General features: G+C 36.0%; 1 protein-coding gene across 3 annotated transcripts in view; it reads right to left on the bottom strand.

Annotated features, from left to right (window-relative positions):
* The window catches only part of NEK10 (NIMA related kinase 10), a 99,539-nt gene extending 76,875 nt beyond the window's left edge, over positions 1 to 22,664 (bottom strand). For 2 of the 3 annotated variants that reach the window (XM_068405036.1, XM_068405037.1), the window contains exons 1-15: positions 22,591 to 22,664; positions 22,204 to 22,264; positions 21,050 to 21,180; positions 20,437 to 20,539; positions 17,589 to 17,669; positions 16,792 to 16,833; positions 14,583 to 14,661; positions 14,181 to 14,248; positions 13,018 to 13,097; positions 11,741 to 11,827; positions 10,097 to 10,321; positions 9,464 to 9,603; positions 7,713 to 7,774; positions 4,932 to 5,009; positions 1,119 to 1,183 (exon numbers count right to left, since the gene is read on the bottom strand). In XM_068405036.1, coding sequence (XP_068261137.1) covers positions 1,119 to 1,183; positions 4,932 to 5,009; positions 7,713 to 7,774; positions 9,464 to 9,603; positions 10,097 to 10,321; positions 11,741 to 11,827; positions 13,018 to 13,097; positions 14,181 to 14,248; positions 14,583 to 14,661; positions 16,792 to 16,833; positions 17,589 to 17,669; positions 20,437 to 20,539; positions 21,050 to 21,180; positions 22,204 to 22,264; positions 22,591 to 22,664 — 1,376 coding nt within the window. Of the gene's footprint in view, positions 1 to 1,118; positions 1,184 to 4,931; positions 5,010 to 7,694; positions 7,775 to 9,463; positions 9,604 to 10,096; positions 10,322 to 11,740; positions 11,828 to 13,017; positions 13,098 to 14,180; positions 14,249 to 14,582; positions 14,662 to 16,791; positions 16,834 to 17,588; positions 17,670 to 20,436; positions 20,540 to 21,049; positions 21,181 to 22,203; positions 22,265 to 22,590 lie in introns of all 3 variants that reach the window. The other variant, XM_068405038.1, reaches the window with a different exon arrangement.
* Between the last annotated feature and the right edge of the window lie 339 nt (positions 22,665 to 23,003).

Genomic DNA, 23,003 nt, shown 5'->3' with positions numbered 1-23,003 from the left:
ATACACCTCCTGAGATTCCAGTCATTTTGCTATTTTTTTCTGATAGTACTTTATATTATGCTTGTTGTCACTTTATCTGAGTTCCTTCTTGTAATGCATTAAGTGACAGGATTAACATTTCCCTGCATTTAAAGAATCATGACAACCATCTTAGAATTTTTGTCTAAGAAGTCTAGTCTAAAAGACAAAAAAGACAAAAAAGACTGAGAAAAACAAAAGCTAACAGATAGTAGGCAATATTTGATTAGTGACATGCTTAACTGAAGGTTTGTTTCTTTTTAAAGTCCTGGCAGAAGCAGAAATACAGAAAATTAAGGTATTTGGAAAAATATGAAAGACAGCAAAGCAGCTGTCAGATTTATCACTTTCAAAACTTGACACCAATCATGAACATTCATTATGAACTGGGTCCCTTTTAGTACAAAATCCACTTCTTGAAAGTAAAATTAACACAAAAGTTATTTTTAAAATTCTAGTAATTTATGATACAGAATAAAATCATACAGAAACACTACTGACAGGAAGACCTCCTAGACAGTATGATTACTATCCTAATCCCACAAATCGTTAGGTTTTACACAGCCTTTGTAGCCAGCCTGGTGAAACTGTCATCTTACTAGTAAAAACGGGTAATTGATGAAAGACATTTTCTACTTATTGATCCAAACCTTTCAGCAACACTCCTAAGTAAACCAGCTTGATGCAAAGTCATCCCCACGTGCAGGAGGGGAGGGAGAAAAAATTTACTGCTCCCAGTTACTTGCTACTATCCAGGGCTGTAACTCTCATTTGCTAATCTTCAGGATAAAGTATGGTTAATCTGCAACAGTATTAAATCTGTCCTCAACATATTATGAAACTTGATTCGTGGGGGAGGAAGGAGCCCCTACAGAGCTAGGTTCTCTGGCATGCATACAATAGAAGTCCCCATACTGAAATACTAAATCTAATAGGCTGGCACTGATGCAATGCAGGAAGGGTTGTCTGTAGCTGTGGACAGGACAGAAATTGCCTGTTTCTATTTCTCTTTGTTGAAAATAAATGACATTTTAAAAATATGTCTTTCTGATTGGAATGATGACTTTGAAAGTTATCCTAAAGGAGTTTTGTTAACATACCTTTTAAAGATATGTCGATTTCTTTCCATACTGAAGAGAAATCTCAGGGCTCTGAAAGCATAACACTACAGCAAGAAAAATACTTAAATTAATGACAAATTTATACACAAATGGAAAAGCCACAGATAAACATTGAGGAATCCCCTTGACTTTACACACCAGTAAACTTTGTATGTAAATGACTAGATAGATTACGTTATTAACCTGATAATGAAGAGAATAAAAATATATTAAGTTCCTCCAGTATTTTAAAAGTAGGCAGGGCCATTTGGGGGAGGGGAGGGTGGGGAAGGAAAAAAAGCTATAGTACACACTGAGGAGCATATAAGTCTTAATCATCTCTTTTTATTGGCAGATAGCTCAAGACTTGAGACCTGCTCTCCTCGCCATTGCTGAAAAAGGTAAGTGTAATCAGTGGTTTTATAACAATTGTCATCAGCAAGTTCGCTGATGACACAAAACTGGGAGGAGTGGCTGACGCGCCGGAAGGCTGCGCAGCCATTCAGAGAGACCTGGACAGGCTGGAGAGTTGGGCGGGGAGAAATTTAATGAAATATAACAAGGGCAAGTGTAGAGTCCTGCATCTGGGCAAGAACAACCCCATGTACCAGTACAAGTTGGGGGCAGACCTGTTGGAGAGCAGCTTAGGGGAAAGGGACCTGGGGGTCCTAGTGGACAGCAGGATGACCATGAGCCAGCAGTGTGCCCTTGTGGCCAAGAAGGCCAATGGCATCCTGGGGTGGATTAGAAGGGGTGTGGTTAGCAGGTCAAGAGAGGTTCTCCTCCCCCTCTACTCTGCCCTGCTGAGGCCGCATCTGGAATATTGTGTCCAGTTCTGGGCCCCTCAGTTCAAGAAGGACAGGGAACTGCTAGAGAGAGTCCAGCGCAGAGCCACGAAGATGATTAAGGGGGTGGAACATCTCCCTTATGAGGAGAGGCTGAGGGAGCTGGGTCTCTTTAGCTTAGAGAAGAGGAGACTGAGGGGTGACCTCATTAATGTTTAGAAATATGTAAAGGGCAAGTGTCATGAGGATGGAGCCAGGCTCTTCTCAGTGACATCCTTTGACAGGACAAGGGGCAATGGGTGCAAGCTGGAACACAGGAGGTTCCACATAAATATGAGGAAAAACTTCTTTACGGTGAGGGTGACTGAACACTGGAACAGGCTGCCCAGAGAGGTTGTGGAGTCTCCTTCTCTGGAGACATTCAAAACCCGCCTGGACGCGTTCCTGTGTGATATGGTCTAGGCAATCCTGCTCCGGCAGGGGGATTGGACTAGATGATCTTTCGAGGTCCCTTCCAATCCCTAACATTCTGTGATTCTGTGATTTAGTAGAAACAGCATTTGGTTTTTTTCCTGAAATATGCAGTGTAGAAAACTAAGTCCTAACAGGGAACAAAAAAGAAAAAAGAAAAGTAAGAAAGAGAGAATGGTCAACTTTTTTTTTTTTAATACTAAGTTCATCATATTTACAGAGATCTTTATGTACATCATTATGTACCTTAGTTTCTATATGACCTTTACTGAAGAAAGTTTATTTTTAAAACAGCCACTGGCAGGTAGTTAATATGTATGCTTTTATGTAACTCCTCTTTAATTCTGTCTAGCAAGAGTCAATAATATGGCACACGTATGGCTCACCAAAGATGACCGTATTAAGTAAGTCAAAGGGAAATAAGGTATTAATATCTGAAACAGTGCAAATAGTAAATGTCTTTAATAAAATTTAGAATTATTTTATTGCATCAGTGGCTAAAACACTACTACAGTCCAGTGTGACAATTTGTATTTACACAATGGTAACTGTGTCTTAGTGATAACTACAGAATTAATCCCAATGTTTAAAACACATCTTTCAATATATAGAAAATGCATTAAATGAAGAAAATAAAGGCCAAATGCTACTTTTGAAGGAAGCAGGATACTTGAAATTTTACAGAAAAGGAACCGATGTTAATGCTGCTCAGAAGTTGTCTCTTTTACAGTGTTTCCTTTTAGTCCAAAGTAAACTCATCACAGGAGAAGGATGGTGTGTTACAATGTCTAACATTCCACCCAGAATCACAGTCACAACTTAGCCGTACAAAATAACCCAGCCTGGCTGGACCACAGTTGCTACTGTGAAAGTTTTTTATTTTGGAGACTTTACATAGGTCTTACTGTAGAAAGCCCATCAGTGAAGGGACATGATAATAGACAAATATTATTGCCATTTAAAATATCTACTTAGCTCATTATTAATCTTTCTCACATTAATATTGTGAAATTAAATATTAAAACTTGTGATATGCTTCAGTTAAGACATGATGATTTTTATATATGGTACATATGCAGAATAAATGGCTGATATCACTGCCACACTTGAAGTAATGGAGTAAGATCACTATGGCAGTATGGTAGGAAGAAGCTGAAAATTTAATCATTGAAAACACAGACAACAGAGCAGCAAAGAAACTGGACCAGCATTGTGAGAATTCTAAAGGAAAATGCCTATGAAATTCAAAAACAGTATTGCAATAGCTGCAACTGTATTGCATAGCCGTAACAATGATAACAGCAATATAGATAGCAGTGTGAGAATCTGAACAAGGTTTAATAAAAAAATTCTTATTGTTTGCCTGGAACCTATTTGGTTTTCATATGTGATTATTAAATTCATTATTAATTCACATGGCTTCATGTTTAAACCAACTAGTTGCTCAGTATCTCTTGTGAATCTCACATTCTGCTGGAATCTAAAAATCTTGGTGAGCATAAATTAAGCTCCTTACAGTTGTATGAGGCAACTGTAGGAGCATATGCTCCAGTTTATTAGACTCCATGTTAGTTTCATATACCACTTAAGCTGATTTAACTGAAGTGCACTATAAAACCTTCTTGCAGAAGAAAGGTACCTACTACACTGAATCTGCACTCCAACTCTAATCCAGAAGGACTGCGATGAGGAAGATGACACTACAATGAATTTTTTTCTGTGGAAACGCCTTCCCTCACTATCTAGGCATGTTTACCTGATTAGGTAGCTGAGTAGCTATGTAGCCATGTTAGTGTAGGGCTATGCCAGAACAAAGACCAGGTGAGAGGCATGATCCTGACTACATTGACCTGTGCTAAGGACCTCCTCACACTTTCCCACAGAAGGGCAACTGGAGCAGCAGCAGTTGGGCTGTTTGAACACCAGACCACTACTTTCCTATAGCTTAGAGAGACACCAACACCGTTTCACAGAGGCTGGAGAAGAGCTACCAGATAATGAATTACTACCAATAACTTTTAACCTAAGGTGACTCAAACCTGTGTATCTTTATGGTGGTATTGGCATGCAAAACCAAGAGCCATTCTACGCTTATTAGCTCTATATTTATCCTACATCTAAATTTCCTCTACTTCATGTGATGTTTTCCTGTGTTTTATTTAACAGCCACAGTAAGATGCTCCAGAAAGAAACTGATATTAGTACAGTGTCAAATCTACAGTGAGTTTCAATGAAGATCAAGGCACTAAAAAGAAGACCTGATGCTGGACAGCGTGAAAAAGTGGAGAAGAGATTATCATAAGAAAATTACTCACTTTCCTTTACACTATATGAGGTGCCAGAAACAAAGTAGATCAGAACAGAACACCAGAAAATTGAGTCACTATTTATCTCATAGCTCCTGGGCCATTTGTTGTTCCTGGTTTTGTTTTGGTGGGGTTTTTTTCCCCTTTCAGTAAGATTTTTTTACTGCACTTCAAAATAAACTTTAAAATAATTAAAAATTCTCAGAAACTGTTTGGGGCCTTCAATATGCAATGATAATAAAGGGAGTTACCTGTAATAAATTAGCTTTTTCAGCATTCCTTTCTTTTTTTGGTAAAATCAACTTTGCTATTGTGTATATTCCATTTGCCTGGAAACAGAGAAAGGTCAATATTAACAGCACTCCTTTACATAGAAACCACAAATAAAAACCAGTGTTACTTCAGATAAATCAGAAGCTAATACCAATTGACAAGTTCTCAACATTCTACTGCACACCTAAATAATAAGCTCAAGTAACTTAAATGTGCATAAGAATGAAATCATCATTACATTTAAACTGAAACTGCAAAGTGTCTCCATTTACCCTGCACCCAGGGCTAAACAATAACTAGTTGTTCTATCACACAAGACCCCTCCCCACCTGAGAAAGGGAATTGGGAAAAGGAGGGAGACTCACAGGTTGAAATTTAAACAGATTTAATAAAATAAGAAAACCAATATCAATACTAATACAAAAGACAGAAAGCTATACTCAGCCCACAGAGTGGTGGCAAATCCCTCCAGAGACAGTAACTATAAGAGAGAAAGCTGCACCACACCCCACCCCATCTTCTACAAGATTTCTCATTTATAGCCAACTTGACATTAACGTTACAGAATACACCTGTGGGCCAGCCTGTGTCAGCTGCCCTGGCTTTCACTGCCAATGGCCTTGATCACCATACCATGGCTGGCCACAAACTAAACAAAAATGTAACAGAGAAGTGATTCTATAATTTTATCCCTGCCAAACCAGGACAAAAAGAGAGCTTGCAATCAGATAAAAAAGCAATGCTTCTGTCTCTAGAGGTGAAAGAAATTGCAGCAACAGATCTCCTGTCACCATGTGGATATTTTGAACTGTCAGGAACCAAAAATCCAGTCACAATAAATATAAACAGGAGAAACACCAGAAAGGGTAGCCCTGAGGAGTATGTCTGTGCCTGGTTTTGTGAAAACCATACTGTATTTCAGCTTCCATATTGATGTAACTATACTTGTGTCCTCCATTAATGTATCCATCGCATTGGTTTGATAAAAGGGCACTGGTAGATTTAGTTACAGTACTGCTTCCGGTTACTTGAGAAGCTCCCTGTTGGAGACTACTCCCCTCTCTAGCAGAGTTTAAGGGAATATGTGTCAGGTCTGCAGAGGCTCTGCTGCAGTTCCTGACATGTTTCCTTAAACTGTTCATGAAGGTAGAGATAAGCTAAGGTTTTAGGCTGTGCATTAGAGCCATTGAATCATAAACACATTCTGGCCTGCTACCAGACCTGCTGCAGACTGCTATCAAGGCTGTAAGTTGAGACAAGGACACAGGACGGACAGGTAAGGGGCAGCTACAGCAGAAGCAAATGGTTCTCAACTGCCTGAACCAAGAGTTTTTTGCCACTGAAGGAGATAAACCTTTAGAAGTCACCTAGCTTGACTTTCTCAGCCCATAACTGGAAGAGCTGCAGATCTTTTTCCTCTACCTGTTTTTAACTTACGTGAGTTCCTTCATCTTGTTCACCATGCAACTCTCGAAGTTATATTAGCACAGAGAAAGAAGCAGGATTTAAAATGAAAGAGGCTGTTGTAGGGTGGAACTCCAGTTGAAATGAACATGCTTGAAGCTATATCCTGATCTGAAAGGGGGACGTTGGCTGGTGTTTTGACAAAGGGAGAGGTCATTGCCTTTTAACAGGATGAGTGGGGCAAGTAGTTAAGCTTGAAATACCTTTTCCCAGACTGCATATCATCCCATCAATTTTTAAGCAATTTACTGACACCACAGTTATCATGCACGGCAAGAGCAATGCAGAAAAACTGTTTTAAAATCAGCCTTTTCTTTCCCAAGTCCGCCAGGAGTTACACTGTTTTCAAAATATACCCTATTTAAATAAGTGATCTTTTATTTTGATGAAACCAGACTCAGCCTAAAACGTATGCAGTTATACTGTTCAGATAAAATGTTGTCTAAATCAGTATGGTTTATTGATTATTTTAGTGCTTAAGATACATAGAAAATTTTTTTTTCTAGAGTTACTTCCATTCCTTTTCTCTTAACCAATAGTTCTGAAATATACACGAACTTCTCTCCGAGTCATACTTAAGGCTCGCTCTTTGTTCTCTCAGTTCCTCTAGGAATACCTCTAGTTGGGTTTTAAGCTAACTTGAAGGCTTTGATCACTGACTTAACATTTAGAGTATAAGAGCTGGCTACAGCTTTTAGCTGGTATTAATGTCCTAAATATTTGTGTCTCTGACTATGTCTGGAATACATACCAGGGATTTTAAGAATGGTTTTCAGAACCATAGATTCTAGCTGACTTAAACACTACATTTTAAAACACAGTTCAGAAACACAACCCTGGGGATGGAATGCCAGGAAGTTATCTCAGAAATACCAAACTCTGAGGAAAAGAGAAATTGTTTGTGAAACAACAATGCACCAATATTAAGCTGCACAGAGTTTGTTTTAATGAACTTCATGAAATTCAGAGTTTGTATTTCTCAGTTAATTCCGTGATTACTCTTATTTACTATCCTATTTTGAATATGGCAAAAGCATGACAAGAGATGCCAACCAAAATGAACCCTGTCTAAATAAAGCTGTTTATTCTCCCAGACAACTAGATACATATGTTAACTTTGTCTATATGTCTCTGTGTGTAAACATATAAGGAAACAGATACTAAAGTTATATACAGGCATATTTTCCAATCCCTTTCAAATGCATTTTGCTTGTTAAAATGATGGTGACAAATAAGAACAATTAAGGCAAATTATAAACTATAATGCTTTACTTAACTGAATAAAGTCTTCCTACCTGTACTACCTGGTAAGCGTTGGTCTCATTGAGCACCAGTTCAGTAATTGCAGCACAACAAGCTAGAATAAAAATTCAGATGTAACATTTAGGACCTGATTCGTAAAGATATTCAGATAGCATGGTGGGTTAACCCTGCCAACTTTAGTTGGCAGCTAAGGGCCAAATGCCGATCCAGCTGCTCATTCACTCCCCTTACTTAAAAGCGCAGAGGGAGAAAATAGGACGGAAAAGCTCATGGTCAAGATAAAGACAGGGAGATTGCTTATCAGTTACCATCACAGGCAAAACAGACTTGACAGGGAAAATTAGTTTAATTTATTGCCAATTAAAATAGATTTTGATAGCAAAAAACAAAGACAAAAAAATTAAAACACCACCTTTCCACTCCCCCGGCCCTGTCATTTTTTTTCCCCCAGATTCATCTTCACTCCTTCACTCCTCTACCCTCTGCACCAGCAGCACTGAGGGGTGGTGGGTGAGGGTTACACTCAGTACGTAACAGTTCCACTCTGCTGCTCTTTCTCCTCACACTCTTCCCCTGCTCCAGCATGGGTCCTCTCCACATGCTGCAGCGTGAATACCTGCTCCACAGAGGTCTCTCCCATGGGCAGGTGAATCTCTGCTCTGGTGCCTAGAGCACCTCCTTTCCCTCCTTCTCCTCTGACCTTGGTGTTTGCATTGCTGTTTCTCACCCCTTTATTTCTTTTTCCTCTCCTCCTCTGCTCACCCAGTGGTTTTGCGCTTTCTTAACTCTATTTTCACAGATGCACCACCAGCTTCGCTGATGGGCTTAGCTTTGGCCAACAGTGGGTCTGTTGTGAAGCCAGCTGGAACCAGCTGTGTCCAGCACGGGGCAATCCCTTACCTCTTCCCACAGAGGCCACCCCTGCAGCCCCCCTGCTAACAAAACCTTGCCACCTACACCCAATACAGAAGGCTAAAAATATAAACAAGTACTCAGAACTGAAAAAGACCTCTGTAAGTTCAGTGCATACACTTTCTTAGGAGTCCTTAAGGAAAGCAGAAGTAACCCAGAAATATGCTCCACACCGGCAATAACTTTTGGTACTGCAATTTATTTCACATTACCAGCTCTTCAGAGGTAACATTCATGATACAGTATTCAAAAACATTTACGTATTATGTTACAGCTTTCAGGAAGACACGGCAAACTTTCATGTAATCCTAATAAGGATATTTTGCGTTGTCCTTCTATAGTCACTGGAAAAAGACATGATCCTCCAGAAGGCATTTGAGAATGGACACTTGACATGCTAAAGAGAAATCTCCTCTGAAAGGGATTCTCTCCATAACTACTGAGGAATCCTTGCCTGACTGGTAGTCTTTAAAATACCACTTTGAAAGAGTTCTATCATCATAATCAATTCATGATAGATCTACCATAGTAAGTTTGAATAGAGGGGAAAGTATGATGAAATAAAAATAATCTCAGGCTAAAACCAAATTAAATAATTTTTGAGATTATTATTTGAGATGTTTTTACAGGTGGAAGAAATATATATGATTCCTACATACTTAATACTTCATCCTTTGCTTCTTTCTAAAAAAAGTGTGCTTTTTGAAAATATGTGCTGGTATTGCACATTTAGAAATAAACACAGCTGACTTGGTGCTCCCACTCCCTACAGCAGGTATAAATGTTTACAATTTCAATTTTGAAATATTTTGAAACCCTTTGTGCAAATGCAAGTAAACACTTACCAGAGGATTAGGCCTTATAAACCTACCTGCCTGAAGTGAGAAAGTATTGTCTTGCATCTCATCAGGACTCAAATCATCCGACAAATGAATATGTTGGATTCTCCCTGCTGCGTTTGCACTAGATAAACTTCCAACTGAAGAGCGATCAGAAACCAGATTTCTTTCCCTGAAGAAAAGAAAAATCAAATTGCAGTATGAAAAAATGGCTTAACATATCTTTGCTAGCCATTTCTGAAGTTCTGAAAATTTGTATGTTTTTCACTAAGTTAGCTAATACAATTTGTAAAAGCAAACAAGCCCTTAAACAGAAAATTCCTTTACCACGTTCATCAATAATATTCACAGTTCTAGCTCACTAACTAGGTGTCTAATTAATAGGGAAACTAGGTAGACAGTAATGACGTATTTATAATCTATTCATTATTTAGTTTATACATTGAAAATATGAAAAACACTTTAAGATAACAATGAAATATGCATAGCTGAAAAAAAATACTGCTTATTCATTATGTTCTAAATATCCTTTTAATTTCTGCAGACATCACATAAAGCTGAACAAACCAAAGATGCTATTTGATAAAACAGGGCTTGGTCAAATATATCTTAAAATATGAAACAGCCTCATATAATGGCCACAAAGTTGAGGTCTGAAAACCTACCCTTGTAATATATGAAGGAGCTGCTTGATTCCACCCCAAATCCGGATTTCCACACTAGTCTCAGGGTCTTCACAAACCTGTACCAGAATCCAAACTATACTCCATAGAAGTTTGATATGATCAGAATGGAGTAAACTGAGCAAAACTGGAACTCCTTCATACAATTTTATTTGCTCTTTGACTTGTGACTCTGCACAGAGGAGACGTAGCAACTCTGCTGTGAGCCTAAAAAAATCAGCAAGAAATTTTGACAATGACTCCATCATTGCTTTGTATCATCAGTTAGCAAAAGGCAAAAAAACACAGTTTAAGAAAGAACAGAGACCTCCTATAAAAAAAGAAGTTAAAGAAAACTGCTTAAAGTCACTGTAAACTGGTTAAAGTCACTGTTTAAAAAAAAAAAGAAAAATAAGAATGTCCAAATTTTCACAAGGGATGAAATTATATTTACATTAAGTTTGACTGTCAGCATAGGCAGCCAAGCATACACAGCCAGGATGGAGGTGGCCAGGTGGACTGCAGTCATCCATGGTACCATCTTCTTGCTAATGACATTAGTACTACAAGTAGCACTGACTGCACAAACTTGTAAAGTCCATCTGTGGAATTAGAATAACTCCACAAATAATTATGATTCTTCTCCAGTATGGTTTCAATATTATGCTTACAAAAGGGATTGGATATATAATTTAAAAGGTTTATACAAGATTTTAATTAACTTCACTCCAATTAAGGTGGACTTTCCATAGAAAATATGGTTAGGTATTGCCTTTTCCACTGGAAGCAAAAAAGTTGCATATGTGTTTGATGAAACATATGAATTCAGATTTATATCTGAACCTAAAGTTATTCTTAACTAGCATTGAACTTCACTGGCTTCCTGTCTACATTCAAATTCCAGTTTTTATAACAAACTTTTGGTTTCATATAATCTAAATAATTTCAAACCCAGAAAAAAATTAAAATCTTTTGGCATGTTCAATTTCTTTATCTTTAGTCATATGTAAAATAATCTACATGTGTGAAATGATTAAGCATGAAATTTTAAAAATATCTCTTCAGAATTTTAAATGTGATAGGATAAGTGGCATATCATCAAATTTGAGAATCTTCTGGTTTCTTACTGAAATGCAGATATACTATGCTCAGCTAGCAGGCTTAGCTGAGATAAAAGGACATTTAAAGAACTGAAAGAACCTTTACGATTTTCTGAGTGGAGGGATGTGGGATCTGACCCAGCCTCTGGCATAAACTACAACAGCTATATGTCTTACAATTTTTTACTAGTTTATATTGGGCATCCCAGGAACTGTCAGAGTTTATCGTGCTTTCCATCTAACCACTCAGGTCTGCCAGGAGCAAAGAGGAGATGCACCAAGAAAAGCGATTTCTATCACTTTATGGTAATATTGCAATTTATTTGCACTGCACTGTAGGCCATCAATGGAGAGAGGAGACAATTTATAAGAAAACTACTAGAAAAGATGTTGCTATATCAATATCTGACTGAAAATACATAGGTGTCAGAACTTTACCTTGAGCATATTAAAGTCACACATTATCTATTTCCTCTAAATAAACATGCCCCTAAATGAAAAAGTCAAAATATATTTTAACACAATTAATCTACAAGCAAAGTCTCACCTTTTAGAAAGCAAATCGTATTCATGTAATATCACCAGCAAGTTCTCAACAATGGTGAGCTCACTTATCTTCTCCCTACATTCTGGACTACAAATTGATTATTCCTGGCATTTATATCAAATTAAATTACATGAAAAAAACACATTGCTCTTTAGCCTCCCTCCTTATATATTTGACAATTATTTTTTTCTCAATTCTTAAGCAATAATATCAAATTGTGCACACAAATATTTAAAGCCACAAAAATATGCTGGGTCAAGAGTGACATTGCAAAAATTTCCAATTTTCCCAGTACAAAAAAAGTAAACGTGAATGCATAAAAATAAAGATACAAGTGTATTTCATTTGTTTCATACTAGACATTAAGCATATGAGGTACACTTTTAGAATGAAATAAAATTTCCATGAATATTTGTAACATACTCCAAACACTTTCTTGCCCAGTCCAAATGTAACACATTTAATTCCGTGAAGAAAGTTAAATGGAAGTTGAAAATATATATGTATATATAAAAATAAAACATCATTTAAATTAATCCTGATATTTAAAAAATTAAACTTAAATAGAATGAAAGAAATTTGGGAAAAGAGAAAATCCAGAGAAATCTTAGTAAATAAAATTCTACGGATCTCAAGGAATTGTATGTATTCTCTTAAGTTTTGTAATTTTCCTTATAATTTTTCATTTAAAAGATAAAATTGTTATACAAGTCTGGAAGTCAGCAGAACAATAATGTAGAAGCAGCAGCTTTTCTTCTATAAAACTATTAAGGATGAAAGATGCTGTATCTTCCTTTTTCTTTTCTTCCCTCCACATGAGGAAAAAATAGTCTTATCCTTATTTAAAACAGTCATTAGTGAAGAGAGGATGCATATACATGGATTTGAGTGTATGCATTCATTATTTACTACACTGAACGATATTCTTGCTCGTTATTGTGAGGCACTGCTATGTTAAGCTCAGCACAAAATATTTTTATATGCAGGAAGTCAGTAAGAATTCCAGAATCCTGCACAGGGATTGCAAAGAGAGTTTCCATGACTCCAGTCTTGCAAAGTCCTCCACACGAGCAAGAAGTCTGCTGCAAGCACAAAAGTTTCTACATACTTTCTACTGCTTCAGTATAAAATTAAGCACACCTCATAGACCTCCACAGAACAAGGCCTCATTTTGAAAAAAAAAAGAATTCTTCCTTATAAACAGCAGTTTTAATATTGTGTCAAGAGGTAACATTAAAATGCTTACTGTGAACTACAGCACATTAAGCTGAACCTACCTTTCTGCTAGGCTAGTCAGAGCAAGGAGGGCACCCAAAAGCACATTGCTGTCTCTGGCGGATAACAAATTTACTAAGGTCTGGAAAATTAAACACGAAACAAGATAAATATAAATTATATTCTTTTCTTTTATGACTCAAACACATATAGAGTTATTTATTGAAAAGTCAAAATTAAGATACCAAATCCTTACATAATACACCAAAAGTCTTCGGTACATTTAAAGTACACTTTAAGTACACTTAAATATACACTTAAAGTCTTAGAATACACCCAGTCTTATGACAAGCAAGGATGTTTCTCCTCAAACTGCAATTAGCATCTCTCGACTGCTAAAGCACCTGTCCAACTTAATAAACGATTGCAAAAATCTGTTCCAGTGTAAAACACTTCAGAACTCTAAATCAAGGCCTCCTGAAGCAAAAAGTTAATTTTCAGCTTATATTTAAACAATGTAGAATGTAATTTACAGCTCTGCATATATTCTATTAATGATTTATATAAAAATAAACTTCATATTTGTCTAGATTCTCTAAAAAATACGTTGTCCAATACTATCTGATCACAATTGCCAGCGTTTTACTGCAGCATAATAGAATCATGAAGCACTAGTTATACTGATCTTGATCTCTACTGTTTCTTAGTTTGGCCACAAATCAGCAATGGTTAAGTATAAATCCTTCGACTGACACTAATGTATAACAAGGGATGTCTAGGTTGTCACTGTCTAGGTTGTCACTGTTCCATTTAGACACAGAAAATTTTGTAAGTGAAAAATCATAGCAGAAATTTATATTAAAAATATAAATAAAAATATATCTATATTAAAAAATTATATGAAACAATTTATATCATAGTAACATGTAGCTCACGACAGTGTAAACATGACTACTAATTTTCACATGAACGAGTTTAGTCCAAACATTTAAGACCTATTTATCTCAAACAACCCATAACCATGCATAAGGCCAATTAACTTACACACCAGAAACAATTTCTATGGTACTGCTAATGCACCTGTAAAACACAGACCTGAGATTATCTTACCTTACAAGCTTGACAAGGTAAGGAATTTACTCCCACCTAGATCAAATCTGAAAAGCATAAGTCATTCAGTTAAGTAGCCATTTGGTTATATTTAGCAATTTCATAAAGCACTTACTTTATGTGCTCCACTTGCTATAACCCATTCTCTTTGATCTTTAACAGCAGCAAGCTTTTGGAAAATGTCTATGAAACAAAGAAAGTCACATAAATTGAAGCCTTACTACCTAATACTTTTCATTTTACTAATCAGATAATAAAGCAAAACACTGGATAAGTTCTTTGAACCATGACTAACTAATTTTTCTCTGTTATTTCCGTGCATAAAGGGGTATTAATTTCTTAAAGAAATATCACTTATGTACAAAAATAAGATCTGCTTTTTACTTGTGTGACAATGCCTACAATGAGGCTATTAATATCTCACTTAACGACCATCTCAAGTATTTTAAACATTTTAAGCCTCACACAAAAAGTTGTAATTGCCCTTATAATTTATTTTATCAGCTATAACACTTACATGTCATGTTGACCAACTTGTCTACATTATGCTGCTCTTCTCCGTAACCAAGATAGCCATTTGCTACTGTTTCCATATACTACAAGTAGGGGGAAAAAAATAAAAGACACCATTAAAAATAAAGTTTTAAGAATTCATAAGCCTAGAGTGTTATGCACAGAAACAGCCTGTAGGCGGTGCATCTGTATCACGAAAAAGGTAAGTCTGCGACACACCACATACTTTTGTCAGGGAAAAACAAAAAAAACTTGTCAGGGAACAGAAGAGATCCTAGAACTGTAAGAATTCAAAAAGCAAGTGTAAAATTTCACGAGGACAGTCCACTGAAGACTATATCAAATACAAGGACCCTACTTCTAGGGCCAAAATTCCCTTCTTTGCAAGCTGCTAGAGGTTCATAAGAGTTTTCTGGAAGATCACTTCATGTTTCTGCTCTCAAACTTTTCCCTCAGCATCTACTACCAGCCACTGTTTGGAACAGCCAGATGGATCTTCAGTCCACACAGTCTGACAGGCTCAGACTCTACAAAATCTACACAACTGCAGAGGGGGATTTTGTTTCTTTTGGTTTTGGACATAGCCAGCTGGTGGGAAATTGTGGTCAATCTTTTTTAATGACTCTAGTAACTACCTGGTCAGACATATTTTTCCAGGAAATGAGAATTATCACAAGGATGTTATGTTTCTCAGTATACACAACCATTATATGATTCACAGCATCACTTATATATTGGTCTTACATATGGAGACATTTTGAAATTTCCAGAACACTCTACAGGGAAACTACAGCAGTTTCCAGCAGATGGGTACAGAGAGGCTAGAACTACAGTAGTAGCACGTAATTTAGAAAGAAAACTCACATGAGGAGGACACTACTATGCAAAGTAACATTGGTAATGATAACTTTATTAGTGTTTTCTACTAAAACACCCCAAAACACTTCAAAATGAGAACAGGTTTTTTATCTGAAACTGCCCAAAAAAAAAGAGTTTTTAGTGCTGTATAAAATAGTCGAATGGAGGACTTTAGATTTGTGATTTGGCAAGAAGATTTGGACGCACAATTCACCTTGAAATTACTGCCACCCTGCGAATTTCTGAGGGATTTTTGAAAGTCTCAGCTATAACTTTTTTCAAACTGCATTTCAGAGTGCTGGAAACACATTTAACAATTTTATCTTGCTGCAAAGGACACAAAAGGTTAAGTTTCCTAGAAGTTCAGAAATCATAAAAATTGCATCTTATGAGTTTTTAAATTCTCTATGCCAGCAACACATGCATAGTAAAAATTATTATCAATTATACAATTTGGATTCCTGCCACAGAGGACTATACTTGCAGATGTTGCCAACGTCTCAGCAGGCCACTGCACTTTGCACTGTGCAAGCTCCTCAAAAAGTAGGGCTAAGTATTAATGACGTGTGACATTGGAAAATGCCAAGCAGTTCCTGTGGGAACCATATCCATTAGAAACTCATCTTTGATAACTCCTGCAATGTTTCAAGCAGGTGATTGTCTGAGCAAACAGCTCATAGCACACTATTAGTTCTTGGAAAGATAGGTGGTTCCATAAATATTAATGAATAACTGCACTCTAGAAAGACACATCTGTTATAAAAATTTTTTTTTTTCTAGAAAGAAAACTCGCAACAATTTCAAAGATATTCAAGATACGTCATATCTCACTGCTAAATTGACACTGATGAACTAGTATTAAAAACCCAGGAGTAAAGCATTATTAACACAGAGCAATAACAATACAGCAGTCAATTATCAATAATGTTTTGTAATGCAAAAGTACTGTAGTCCCCAAATTTAAACCTGTTCAACATTCCGTCACTATGCTTTTACCTTTGAAAAGTCATTTGCTAGAGTTCAAGGTGACTTCATTCATCTTCCTTCAAAAGTCTACAGTTTCTTTTGACTTAACCAATTGTGCTGACTTTTCTAATCCTTCTCTCACTTCAGGAGGCATTTGTTAAGCCTCCTAACTAAAAGTCCTGGGTTAAATGCTGCTAGATTAAAAAATGAGCTGCTTTGTGCACTAGCAAAAAACCCCACACCAACTGCTTATGTGCAAACAGAGGAATAGACTCACTTCTTTCCATAAAATAAGAATATACATACACTGCTTTTTACAGTGTATTTCATTCTAATCGTAATAAACTGACATTCAACATAATGGATAAAGGTACTATGAGGAATTCTACCTGAGCTAGATTTTCAATCCCACCCAAGCTGTGAAGCATTTCCTAAAAGAAAATAAAAAATTAAGAAAAATTGAGTCAAAATACAGAAAACACTAGAATGAGAAAACACTAGAATATAAATGCTCTGCTTGTTATGAATGTTGAGAAACCTTAACTCCAGTTAAATGCTTAGCACCTTCAGAGTTCAGACTTACTTATAATAAGTAGATAAATAAAAACACAGAAGTGAAATTTTAAAGGTTCCAAAACTGAAAAAACAGTATAAGCTTTGGAATACATAGAAAAGAAATACACAAAAACAAATATCTTAACAGATGTCTGAGGCTTAGTCCTATGAATAACTACAATAGCCAGAATAAAATTAAAAGCTAGTTATTTGTTGTTCAGAGCATTGGGCTGCTAGGAGGAATAGGCAGCTTTCCGTTTTCTTCATTTACTACATTATGGGAATTTTACATATCTATATGGTAAAGTCAAGTACGGCGTCTAGGGCTCAGAGCGATGACCAAGTCATCCATTACAGAGATTTACAAGTTCTTTGTTAGGTCTAGCAACAACAGATGCTGCATAAGAAGTATCAGAAATTGAGCAAGTTATGCAGTAACAGTGTAAATTCACTCTTGGAATGTTTGTTTGCAAATCACATCTTAACGTATAGAAATATAGGTACATACATACAATAAGTATGAATCCATAAGAATGCACTTTTTTATACACATGCACCAACACAACTCATATGCATGATGTTCATATGCATTCTCCTATCCAAGCAAGAAACAATATTTTGACATGCTGACCTGATAGCATGGATCCCTTATTAACAATCTCAGGCAGATTAACACTCTAAGAAAATGGATGGATGGAGCTTGATTAACCCACTCGCTGCAAAAGAAATATTCAAAACAATAACCAAATACAATTAAAAAAAGTGTTAAAACACTTAAATACACTTTGATTCAGGAATCAATTGAGCAGAAGATTAGTGACCTACAACAGCTGTACAACATACAATACCATAGAACTTTTAATACCATTTATATTCAAACATAGTAACAGCTTTAAAAAAATTTATTTCATTATATGAACATTGCCAGCTATCACTTATTATCACTGAACTGATGCAGAAAAGCACATGCTTATCTCTAAACACAAACTGATCATGCTTTGATATAAACTTATTTTTAAGTGTTTGGATCAAGGCCCAAAAGGGCAAAATCACTGAGAAACCACATATCAAACTTCAGTGAATAAAATACACTTACACAAAATATGGGTGCTACAGAAGTAAAAACAGCTAGATTTGAAATAATTTTTTGAAGTATCATAATCTATCCTGAGTTTTAAAACTCTGATACTATTAGTCCTTGCAATAATTTGTTATTTAGTTTAAATGTTCTTGATATAGGATTCTACTTCCAAATATAACTTCCTCTTTTATATTTCTCCATACAATTCTCCAGCAGAAGACTTGGCAGAAAACACAACTCATATTTGCACAAAGCATCCAGGGGCAGTAATCCCGCATAAAATATCAATAATGGAATCACTATTTCCATTGTCTGTTGAAGGTATATATCCCCATTTTTCTATTTAAAATAAACCTAAAATTGGACATATTTGTGGTGGGGTTTTTTGTTGTTGTTTTAACTGAGAGGACAGAATCTGTAGTATCTGGGCAAGTTTCCAAGGAACGGAAGAAGTCTATGGGACGTGGCAGTTCTCTTCCCTTTTTATCATTTGCAGTTGGGAGCGACGCCAATGGTTAAAAATACTTTAACAAAAACAAGTGTTTTACAAAAAGATACTAACAAAATCTCAGCCCTTCTATGCCAATATTCTGCCTGAAGTAATACTGGTTTTCATCATGCTTCCATAATTGGCCACTTCAGAATGGCATGAACCTTTCATGAAGAGAAAACAGCAACCATATACCGGTAGGCTAAATTTCTAGGTCAGATTTTAAAGTGGTCTGAAGTCCATTACCACGGTGGTTCTACAAAGTTATTCTTTCAAAAAGCTTTGACTCTTGACAGAAGTTAGTTTCTTTAATGAAGCAACACATCTGTCACATTTCCAAGCAGGGACAGTTATTCTCCAAGCCTCGTTAATATTTCAGAGCCTCTTCTACTACAGTTACATTTACAATACACATTACTAGATACCCTAGTGTATAATCCAGCATATGCCAGCAGGACTTTTTCTGCCTGCTTAGTTATACTACTTATCCAAATTACTTAAGCTAAGCTGATCACAGCTGTCTTGTCCACAGAACTACCTCTAATCAGGACTTCTGCTGACACAGCGATGCCAGTAAGTGGGTGTGATTTTTTCTTGCACCCCAACCAACATAGTTATGTCAGCATATGTAGTGCAGATCAGGGTGACAGTCTCTAAAGCTCTGACACAATGCAATGGCAGTAGTTCCAAAGAGAGGACACCATCACGGCCATAGTAAAATATTTGTAAAGGGCAATTAAAACACCTTTGTAACTGCACTTACCTTATGCTTTTTACCTACCTACTTATATATGTTTGTCTCATTAACCTTACCTGAGTGCTTTCATTTATAACATGAGGCTGGTTTTGCTATATCATCATCATCAACAAGTACCAAAGAAAACAAAAAAAAACAAAATATGAGCTAGGTATGGCACAATGTATAAAAAGAACTTGGGAAGACACAACATAAGTTATTCTTAGATTTTTGGCAAACAAAGCTGAGCCACTGACATCCCACTGGTGGGTACTTAGATGATAAAGTTCATTTGCAAAAAAAAAGAGGAACCAGATTTACAAATCACTTACATGATCTGTCTTAAACTCACTGCTATTTAGATAATCAAAGATGAAATCCCTAGTTATCTAGTTAGTTCTGAAAAGGGGTCTAAGCAAACTATGTGATTTTTTTGGTGGTTTTTAAGTACTTCTGCAGATTCTAGCAGTTACACATTAATACCTTTAAATGCTCTAGAATTCTTCCTTTAAGCTTCCGTGCCACTTAAGATTTTTCAGAAAATGTACTTGGGCTTCAAAAAGGAAAAATACAACACACTGCAGTGGTGTATAGTAATAGAAATCCTGAAAAACACATTCTTTTTTTCAGAAAATATCTTTTTCTATTTTTTTAAGGTCTTGCACTTCTTCCTCGCTCAAATGAGAGCAGCATAAGAAAGAGTTTTCCCTTTCTAATCCTGTTATACACATGAATACAAATAAATATGAATAGCAGCATAAATATCTGAATTTTATGAAAGCCACTCACCTTTCTATATATAGGCAGCAGTCCATAAAATACAAGTAAAATAAAAATGAAATTAGAAAAGCAAACCATAGATTACAGATACCAGATGTGGACAAATAATCAAGGAAACATAGCAGATGTGAGAATTTTGGTCATCCAAATTTTGTCACATACACAGGCCTTCCTTTTTCCATCCCACTAACCTAAGCATTTGGTCTTCAAAGCCAATACGGAAGTGATTGTTTAAAACGTGAGGCTGGCAGTCTATTGTTGAAAGGTCTATTGTTGAAACATATATGCCATATATATTGTTGAAACAGTATGAAACATTATCCATGCATCTTGGTTCTTCACTTAATGCAAGAAAGAGTGACACTCTTCGGCTATGAATGTGTTCAATATACTGACCTGGAGGTAAGTCTGTTCTTAACTAAAGCTGTAAAGATGTCTTGAAACAGATTATGTTTGGGATGTTTGCTAAAATTTCTCTCATTCTTGTAGGTAACACTAATAAGGAAAAAAAAGAAAAATGCTGAATTGCTTATTATCTTGCCACAACATAATTTTATATTGCCAAAATTTAACACTAGCAAGAAAAATTAAGAAATGTCTTATCAGCAGTTACAGTGGGTAACACAGCTTCAGATTTCCAGACATTAACAGCATGGAAGAACAGTCTGTCTCATGCATCATTTGAGACTATTATAATGGTATAATATAAGCTTTCCAAATAAAAAAAAAAAAAAAATTATTTAAATTGACTATATTAACTCTCAGCAGTACACTCTGCTGAGTGGGAGCACACGTCTGGAACTTACAAAGGCAGGAACATTCACAGTTAAGTTTAGAAAGTTAGAAATACATAATTCATGTCTAGGATAGTGGGATAACATGAAAGTAAAAGTAACAGACATAAGTACAAATATAAATGCCTTCAACATTTCAAGAAGCTTAAGATACATAAAGATGTTTAGAGATACAACACAGTGTCATCATATTAGTTTGGGTTTTTTTTACCTAAAGTTTTCAAGCTCAATAGCTTCTGTTGATTCTTGACATTGACCACTGGGTTTTTGTTCATTGCTTTTGACATCTTGCCGAGCTCTTGTCACACTGGTTTGACCACTTTCAAAATGTATAGCTGGGCGCTAAGAAGTAAAGGGATAGCACTCATAAGTCAAACACTGCATTTTAAGTTTTATAAAAACGTTAACAAGCAGAACTACCTTTTCTCGAGATGTGACTTGAACTTGGACCTATAATCTGCCAGTATAAAATATACACACACCCCAGCAAAACAAAACTGATGTGGTAGAAAACTGATGTAAAGCAAGGCTAGAAAACAAGTACATGGAGATATGTAAAATGTGAAGAACAGTGTCTTTTAAGATTTGTAATAGTAAAGCTCAATAGAACCTGCAGCACACGCTCATTGTCTATGCTCCTTACCTGTCCCTATTCTACAGCTGCACAGCCTTCATATTATTTTTAGGCTGTAGAACTCAGAAGTTTCAGCTTTCTGCTCAGAAGCAATTCCATGGCTCTATCCAGGAAGGGAGTGCATAAGTCCTGTCTCGCATGGATGATTCCCTAAGTCATTTTGTCATATCTTCTTACAGAATAGAAAGATAGAAATTGTTCTGGCATTCCAAGGACTCATGCCCATCATTATGCGTTGGTTTTCTTTGCTTCAAATGGCAAACACAAGCTTCACTAAGTGATTTGAGGTGAAGGAGATTTTACTGTGTCCTGTAAGTTTCATGCATTGATATTTATGCCCTGAAGAGTTTTAGCTGAAGTGTTATTCCCCAAAGACAAATTGTTCGTGGTTACAATGCTGATTTTTTTAATTTTATGTTCTTTACCATTCTTCATCGTGTTGTAAGTAATACATCTCTAAGCCTACCTTTTCATGACATTGTGGAAAGGTATGGAAGAAAATGAATCTGTTAGGCTACTTAAGTATACGCAACAATAAAAAATGAAAAAATTAATAAATAAATTTTAAAAAGCGACACCACGTCCACTACACAAGATTTTGCTAACATGTTTAATCATAATGGAACACAATATCCTAAGTATCTGCCACAACTCAATCACCGTTACTTACAATTATACAATTCTACAGCATGTTCAATAGTTAATGAAAAATACTAGTTATTGAAAAATACCTGTTGGTTGCTTGACTGAACATTTAAGAGAGACTGAAGTCTTTTAAGATCAGAATAATCCCTAGGATAAAACACAATAGCATAAAATATATGTGTTAATAGTTACATAACAGTACTTTTGTAAGAGTAAAGAAGGTCAACAAGCAACAATGCTACTGACAGAAAATAAAGTTTTCTAGTGTTGCCTAGTGTCCCCATTTCGTATAGAGAAGAATTTATAGCTTCTCCAGAATGCCGTAAATCAACAAAGGTGTAAATAAACTTTGTGACCAGAGTAACAGTTGTCATGTTTATACTGCATTTCAAATTAAAGCATTCTGCTTTGGCAGCAGTGCAAATTCCACATGGGTCCTGCTGAAGTTCAAAGTAAGACGTCAGATACTATACCTCATAGAGATCCCATGAGGTTTTTTGTCTGTTGCTTTTTCTGGGCTCTTCAACTTTTTGTCCTGATCAGGCATTGTGTATCACTATTATCAGACACCTAAAAACTCATTTCCTTAAAAATAAAGTAGATAGATAGAATTGTGTCATTGTAGCAAAAGCAACAAATATTTACTTACAGAGCCAACAGATAAAACTTTAAGAAAAAAAACAGCTCTACCAATTTCTCAACATGAACCCTTAGGCATTATAGGAGAATATCCTTTAGAATTCCAGGTATTAACAAGAAAGTAATTAACCTAACATACAGAAACTTGATTTTCACAATACATGGGTAGATAATATTGACTGTCTTGCTATTACACTTCATTTTTATTGGGATTTTTCCTCTTCTTGCATATTATTACCATTATTTT

Source organism: Nyctibius grandis, chromosome 7 (assembly GCF_013368605.1).
Source record: "Nyctibius grandis isolate bNycGra1 chromosome 7, bNycGra1.pri, whole genome shotgun sequence".
NCBI classification, from domain to species: Eukaryota; Metazoa; Chordata; class Aves; order Nyctibiiformes; family Nyctibiidae; genus Nyctibius; species Nyctibius grandis.
This window is presented reverse-complemented; position numbering and strand designations above follow the sequence as displayed.